At 58.3% G+C, this 7,823-nt stretch overlaps 1 protein-coding gene across 3 annotated transcripts; it reads right to left on the reverse strand.

Moving 5' to 3' along the window:
• Window positions 1-858: 858 nt before the first annotated feature.
• On the reverse strand, window positions 859-6,528 carry KIAA2013 (KIAA2013 ortholog). Of its 3 annotated transcripts, none has more exons than XR_007136468.1 (4): window positions 5,329-6,527; window positions 2,669-3,522; window positions 1,754-1,875; window positions 859-1,110 (listed from the first exon to the last, which is right to left on the reverse strand). XR_007136468.1 is itself a non-coding variant. In XM_047791834.1 (4 exons), exons 1-3 carry the CDS (start codon window positions 6,353-6,355, stop codon window positions 1,813-1,815), a joined length of 1,944 nt encoding a protein of 647 aa, XP_047647790.1. In that variant the 5' UTR covers window positions 6,356-6,527; the 3' UTR covers window positions 859-1,110; window positions 1,766-1,812. The 3 variants fall into 3 exon arrangements, 2 of the variants coding, with proteins under 2 accessions (XP_047647790.1, XP_047647791.1); XM_047791834.1 differs by having other exon boundaries at window positions 1,766-1,875; XM_047791835.1 differs by lacking the exon at window positions 1,754-1,875 and having other exon boundaries at window positions 5,329-6,528.
• Window positions 6,529-7,823: the final 1,295 nt, after the last annotated feature.

Genomic DNA, 7,823 nt, shown 5'->3' on the forward strand with positions numbered 1-7,823 from the left:
TCCTCTGGGAAAGCAGGGAAACCATGGGACACTAGGGAGCCTGGCCCCCCCTTTGCTCCATTCTCCCCACAAGGAAGAACTCAGATCTTAGCTTTGGGAACAACCAGCAGGAGGCCCACTGGGGCTTTTTTCCTGCCACTAGGCCAACAGCAGGCTCCTGGGCACAGGCAGCAGGAGGGGCGCTGCAGCAGGAAGGGACAGGGAACACGCCTCAAGCAGCCCACCCGGCAGGACCTCGCAGCAGGGCCGCCAGGTGAGTAGCACGGGGGGTCTCTCTATATCCCGAGTGGACTCTGAAGAGGAAAAGACGCCAGGAAAGAATACTGTCATCACCCCCCGGGCAGCTTGTGATTCAGACACTACCCAAGTGTCTGGGTCAGACTCAACCACACACAAACCGGTCACGAAGTTTGAAAGAGATTTATTTAAAAACTGAACAAAAAGAAAAAAAAAGCTTTGGTATTTCAAAACCCAACAATCATCAATCACTAGAAAGTGAAACACCTCCCTCGAAGCCCAGAAGTACAAAACCCCAGATATCCACAGGCTCAGGACTAGAAAGAGGCAATGAGCAACACCGAGGGTGACCCAGGCACCGCTCCACGCGGGCGGTGGGCGTGTGGGCCTCCAGACCCGCCCAGGCGGCTTGGGCCGGACGTCGCCACCGAGATTCGCTCCCTGCAGTGGATGCAAAGCCATCCGGGAAAATCTCAGCAATAAATTAAAAATTCATTCGAGAAAGAACACATTAAATTAGGAAAAGAACACAATTTTTCCTAGACGAGAATCTTTTCAACAAAGAATCTATTTCCTGGGACAGAGAAGGGGGAAAGTGGAAGGAGTGAGTTCAATTTCAAGTATTTTCCGTACAGGTTCATTTTATTGAGTTGAAAGCTTACAAAGCGGCCATGGGCCCCTCCCCTCCCCTGCTCCCCAACGCAAACTCCTGAACACGTGCTTCTGCGTCACTGGTGTCCCCCAACAAGGCACAAAAGGCGGGGTGCTTCCGAAGGATCCCTTGTTCACAGCAGCACGACTTTCAGTGCCGGGCGTCTTGTGCAAGTGGCGCCTGAAAGCAGGACTGAGTGTCCCTCACACGCTGGGGTCCTCCTGTGCAATTGACAAGACAGGCTGTTACTGCGCACGCCGGGCCCGATGGACAGCTAAGCACGCTCAAGGGAAGCAGGCGATGGAGGCGCCCCGGTGGCCCCCACCCAGGCTCTGCCTTGGACTCGGGGGCCGGACACACCCTCTGGCAGGGGTGGCGAGTCCCCTGGGCTCTGCTCTGGGGAGGCCTGGCTTGAGGGAGAGTAAACGGGAGGGCGTGCGTTCTCCGGGGCAGGACCCGGGAAGGCAGCTTGGCTTGTCCCCCTGATGGGGTGGGAACCAAGGGTGGACTTGTCGGAATAAGGGCAGAGAAGCTACTGCTCAGCCCGCATGCCTAACGGAGGCCACCAGACCCCCGGGGTGCAAATGTAGCCCTATGTCCGGGGACGGGCACCGCGAAGGCCGTCTGCGCGTTTCTCTTTGACCCGACTTCCCGTGTTCTTCAAGCCTGAGGGGCCCAGACCTGCCTCTGCCCTGCTCCCGCTCCTGCAGGCCAAGCACCACTTCCTTCTCCAAGTCCCGGCCTCGAGCCAGACACTAGAAACCAGAAGCCACGGAGGCCTGTGCGGAGGGGCTGGGGCCTTCCTCCTGCGGGGCCCAGGCTCTTCGACGACTGGGAGGAGCACAGCCCTGGGGCTGGACGCACCCTGCAACTCACTACAGTCTGACGAGGGACGAGAGGCGGCGGAGAACCAGCTCGGCCCTCTAGAAGCGCCCTCGCCCAGGACCGCTGACAAGGGCCGCCCTCCTGTGCTTTCCCGGGAAGCCCTGCAGCGGGAAAGCAGAGAAGACTGGGTGGCAGAGCCTCCCGGGGACACCAATCCTGAGCCCCAAGATACATTCCGACAAGAGCCCCACAGCGCCCGCGGTCAAAACCACCGCTTCCTGGGAGCAAAGACGTTTCAGGAAACAGGAGGGGAACGGTCTTGTCCTGGCTGATCAAACGACCACCTCAGGCCAGTCCTCAGCGAGGGACGGACCTCGGACTCAGTAAACAGGCTCCCGGGTGGGGGCGGGGTCCCACCAGGCGTTCAGGAGAGGCGTCGGGTCAATTTAGGGGTTTGCTGAAGTTATCATTTTCTTTTTCTTTTTAGGGCTGCACTCACACGGCTTCCAAGCCACATCTGCAACTTAGAGCCAAGTATCTCACGGCAACACCGGATCCTTAACCCACTGACTGAGGCCAGGGATCAAACCCCCATCCTCATGGATACTAGGCGGGTTCATTATTGCTGAGCCACAGTGAGAACGCCTGGCTGCTGTTACTTTTAACTGAGCTGAGATTCAGGAGGGATGGGGGGAGGCTGCCCATGTCCCTGGGAGGCCAGGGGGTCTACGCCCGCCTGGACTCCACAGCCACAGCTGTCTCCTCCTACGGTCTCACCTCTCGGAAGGCAAATCTTACTGTCCTCTCAAAACGCGCTCCCTCCTCTCTCTGCCTTGAGGGCTGAGGACACAGGCTGCGAAGGACCTCCTACTCCTGCCCCGGCCTCCCCCATCCTAGCCTCGCGACGGAATGCAAGGCTGGGGCCCAGGCTCTGAAGACGCGGCGGCTCGGTACCTTGCTCCTGAAGAGGGGCTTGGCGCCAGGCCCGCAGTACTCGTTGTAGATGAGCTTGAAGAGGAAGAGGTGGAAGAGGGTGATGAGGGAGGCCACGCTGAACCAGAAGAGGAAGGGCAGCCCGGGGTCCTGCTGGGCCATGTGCTCGTCGTGGGCCAAGATGGCCTTGAGGTGCAGCGTGTGCCGCAGGTCCTGCAGGTGCGTGAGGTCCGTGGAGATGTACAGCAGCGGCGTGATGGGCTGTGTGACCATGACCGAGAAGGTGTGGCCCTGGGGCGCTGAGGTCAGCTCCACGGGCTCGTCCAGGCAGCCCGCTTCGCAGGCGTAGATCTTGATGGGCTGGCCTCGCAACGCCACGGACACGTGCAGGTACGGCTTGCCCTCGGCATCTGCCAGCACGGCCAGGTTGATGTGGTCGTTCTTGTAGCGGATGCCATGCAGGGCGTAGCTGTTGTGCAGCACGTCGGGGTCGGCCTGGAACTGCAGGTGGTTCTCGGTGAACTGCAGGCCGCCGAAGCTGAGCACCATGCCCTGCAGGATGCCCGGGGCGCCCGCCCGCACAAGCCCCTTGCAGCCGCGCTTTTGCAGGGTCAGCCTCCACAGGTCCCAGAGCTGCAGGATCTGCTGGACGGAGGACAGGTGGCCCGGCCAGAGGTTCTCGGCGTGCATGGTGGCGTGGCCGCTGAAGCAGTGGTCTTCGTAGTTGAGCGTTGATTCCATCTGGTCCCGCTCCCGGTGGCTCAAGTCGGGGCTGAGCAGCGGGGCCGGGGAGCAGGAGAGCATGTAGTAGAGCGTCAGGTTCACGGTCAGGCCAGATGGAGTGTGCGCATCGGTGATCTTCTTCATCTCCACGCCTGTAACGCACAAAGGCTGCACGTTAAGGAGGAAAAGGCACGGCTGGGAGGCTGAGGTTAACAAAGATCAGGAGCAGCAGAGGGAGGTCCCTGGTGGTCGAGTGGTGAGGAGTCAGCACTTTCACGCTGTGGCCCAGGTTCAATCCCTACATCAAGCTGCTGTGTGAAGCAGCGCCCCCACCCAGAAACGGCAGCAGACACAGGAAGTTTTTGTCCCTGAGGATGAAAGCAGCAGTTCCAGTCACCCTTGAGTACAGAACGTCATCCTGCCAGGCCTCCTCACGTGACCACCTTGAACCCTGTGGGCCTGAAACCGAAAATCCTGTTAAAAGGCAGTGGGGCCTCCTGCCAGAGCCTGGAAGGACACAGACTCAGCCAAACCTCCAGCGCCAAGAGTCCCATCCCCAACGCCAGAACTGCCATCAATGCCCTGGCCAGTCACGGGCTGCGTCTTCCTCCCACCTGGCCTGTGGCTTCAAACAACACCTGAACAAAGGATCCCCCAGATCTGTATGAACCCCAGGCTCGGAGAGCCATCTGCCTGTGTGGGGTCTCTACCTGGATGTCTGACAGGCAAACGGAACCCGACAAGGTTGAATTCTCCCAGCCCCGCACCAATCCTTCCCTAAATTGTCTGCAGACACCTGCTAGGGCCCACCACCCAAAACCCAGGAGTCCCCCTCAGGGCCTCACTCCCCACAGCCACTCCCCAGAAAGCCCCAGGGGGCTCCAACTCCCAAAGTATCAGAAACATCCACTTCAGCATTTAAGAACCATGAGAGCAGGAACTTTCTGTCTGCTTCCATATTGCCCATGGGGAGAACTGTTCCTGGCAGAAGCATTCAACAAACACTTGAATAAATTAAAGACTCTTTGAGCAACTAAATATATGCATTTCGACAACTAGAAACCAACATCTCTCAGTCTCTCTCTCCTCTAGGCTAGGATTTCCTTTTTTTAACAAAGAAGTTTTCACATGACAGGAACATTCCTCCTGCTGAAGAGATTCCACCGCTGCTCCATGAAAATGCCGCAGCCACAACAGCCAGGCCAAACCTCAGCCTAGTGGAAACACATCAAAAAGCCCCCCCTGGAGTTCCCATCTGGCTCAGCAGAAATGAATCTGACTAGTATCCTCGAGGACGCAGGTTCGATCCCTGGCCTCGCTCAGTGGGTTAAGGATCCGTCATTGTCATGAGCTGTGATGTAGGTCACAGACGCGGCTCGGATCTGGCATTGTTGTGGCTGTGGCGTAGGCCAGCCGTTGCAGCTCCGATTTGACCCCTAGCCTGAAACTTCCATAAGTCACAGGTGTGGCCCTAAAAAGAGACACACACACAAACCCAAAAAACAAAACAAAAAAGCCCCTCCCTGTCACTAGCCAGAACTGTGGGAACAGAGGAAAGACTCGGGATGGGCCAGGCCCCCAGGGTTTATCCGTTACAAACTAACCCCCAAGCCACTCTGCTCAAACGAGGCTTCATCTACAGGAACAAATACCAATAAGATCTGCCCTTTACACCTTTCTTTCATTAGAATCTCATAAAAAGCTTCTGAGGCAGGTGCTACTGTTATTATGGAACACAAGCCCAGAGAGATTAGACGACCCATCCAAGGTCACACAGATACTAAGTGGTGGAGCAAGAGAGGCAGGCCCAGATCAAATGCCAGGCCCAAGTTTAAACCACCCCAGGACTCTCCCCTTCAGTGTCCCCTCTGCAGCCTTTGGAGGGGCATCTCTAGGGTGGACCATGCTCCCCCTGGTGCAAGTTGTGGACAGTGAGTCAAACACTCGCCAGGCCTCACCTGGGCTGAAGAGCTGAGCCCAGAGCCGCTGGTGGTCCTGAAGCAGCTCAGCCGCAGGCATCTCCAAAAGCTCCAGCATTTCCTTCCGTGCCAAGTCCTGGAGCACCTTGAGCTCCTTGACGGCTTTGCTTCTGAGCCCGTGGGCGTCCAGTAGGCCTGAGACATGCACCACCCACAGCACAGTCTCGTCCAGCTGCGTCTTGGGAGCCACTTGGAGACGGTTCACTAGCTTCTTGGCGGCCACCACCACCAGGTACACCAGACCCGTGGAAAAAAGCGGGGACCGGCCCGAGTAGAGGAGGAACTGATGGTCTCCCACCTTCTCCAGGGTGCTGGTGAAGGCCCTGGGGCCCGGGCCCGCCGTGGGCCCCACAGCCTGCAGCGCGGCCACGCGCTCTGTGGGGTTGTTAAGCTGAATGCGCTGTAAATAGACGTGGGGTCGGCCCCGGTGCGCCAGAAAGTCCTCTTGCAGCAGCACGCAGTCTCGGCCAGATCCCGTGACAAAGCCAGAGGCCGAGGCGGGGCCGGCGGCCGCCGGGCCCGAACCCGGGGTCCCCAGCTGTAGGCAACGCACCCGCCGCAGCAGCCCTTCCCGAAGCAGCAATACTGACTCTCCAGCTTCAGAAAGCGCGCTCAGCGGGCGCAGCTGCACGAAGGGCAAGAAGTCCGGTGCCACGGAGGGCTCCCGCTCCCCAGGCGTCACCCACAGCCGGTTGCCGACCACGTCCAGGACCAGGTAGCCGTTGGCCACCAGGGCCGGCACTCCAGGGCCCAGCGGTACGGCCTCGCCCCGCTCCCGCAGGCCGTGCCAGGCGCGGGTGGCCGCCTCCAGACAAGCAGAGGGCTCAGCGGCGCCCGTCTTGCCGCGGGACCAGGGCAACAGCTGCAAGCCGCCCGCCGCCCGCCGCGCCCCGGAGCCCGCGAACCACAGAAGCAGCACCAGGAGGCCGAGCAGACAGAGTAGGCGGCGGGCCCAGCTGCTCGACAGCAGTCCCGGCAGCCCCTTAAGCCGCTGCTGCAGCCACATCGGGCCACCGGGCGCGGCGTGGGGGCGGCCGCCGGGCCCGCCGCCCAGCCCACCAGCCCGGCCGCCCGCGCCTCACTCCCGGCCTGGATCGCGGCGCTCACCCCGGCCCCCCTCACAGGCGCCGCAGCCGCTGCCACTACTGCTTCCTCCTCCTTCTCGACTGCCTCCGGCCGTCAAACAACACCGGCCGTCAAGCGCCGCCGACTCTTTTGCGACAGATGGAAAAGGAGAGGGCGGAGGGAGGGAGGGAGGGCGGAGGAAAGAGGAGGAGGCGGGCCCCAGAAAAGGAGCAGGTGCCCAGGCAAGGAAGGAGGGGCGGGGGCACCGCAGGCTGGACCGCCGGTTCTCTGGCCAAAAGAGCGAGGCCAAAAGAGAGGGGTCTAGGGAGCACTGGAAGCATCCAACTAATGGGGAAAAAATACCCAAAAAAACCTCCACACCGCGTTACCCAAACCGAGCACGTGGTGGGCCCCCGTCTGCTACTGATGGATTCAACAGCCCTAAGATTTAAAAAAAAAAAAATGATTTTAAAACTTTTTTCTCTGTAAAACTGATCCTCATTGAAAAAAAAAAAATGGAACTGTACAGAATTTTCCTCCACTCCCCCTCCATAAAAAAGAAAGAAAGAAAGAAAGAAAAGTAATCATGGGGACTTCTGTGGAGCAGTGGCTTAAGGATCCCACCTTATCACTGCTGTCGCTCAGGTGGCTGCTGTGGCGGAAGTTCAGTTCCTGCCCCAGGAACTTTGCATGCTGCAGGTGCAGCCAAGAAAAAAAAAAGAGAAAGGAAGGAAGGGGGAGAGAGGGAGGGAGGGAAGGAGGAAAGAAAGAAACCATGGTAAACTAGACCTCCTAGGCTATATTTTGTTGACGACTCTTCCAGACCTGTTGTGGCTGAATATACAGCATGTTGGACACAAACCAGGATGGAGACTGTCCATTTCTCCAACCTGTGTCCTGGCATTGCAGAGACTGCTGATGCCAATAACATGGTGCCACAGCAGTAACTCCCCAAGCTGTCTACTTCATGTCAACCCTGAGTTTTAACTTATTAAATAACGTAAAACACTAAGGTCTCTGAGTTCCCATTGTGGCGCAGCAGAAATGAATCTGACTAGTATCCATGAGGATGCGGGTTCCATCCCTGACCTTGCTCAGTGGGTTAAGGATCTGGCATTGCCGTGAGCTGTGCTATAGATCACAGACATGCTCAGATCTGATGTTGCTGTGACTGTGGCATAGGCCGGCAGCTGTAGCTCCAATTGGCCCCCTAGCCTGGGAACTTCCATATGCCTCGGGTGCAGCCCTAAAAAGAAAGGAAAACAAAACAAAACACTCAGGTCTCCTGTTTTGAACACATGTTTAGGAGTTCACAGTGGGATAAGAACCTGACTGCAGTGGCTCCTGTCTTCCCAGAGTTGTGGGTTTGATTCCCAGCCCCACTGGAGTGGGTTAAGGATTGGGTGTTG

The sequence above is a fragment of the Phacochoerus africanus genome, chromosome 8, assembly GCF_016906955.1.
Source record: "Phacochoerus africanus isolate WHEZ1 chromosome 8, ROS_Pafr_v1, whole genome shotgun sequence".
NCBI classification, from domain to species: domain Eukaryota; kingdom Metazoa; phylum Chordata; class Mammalia; order Artiodactyla; family Suidae; genus Phacochoerus; species Phacochoerus africanus.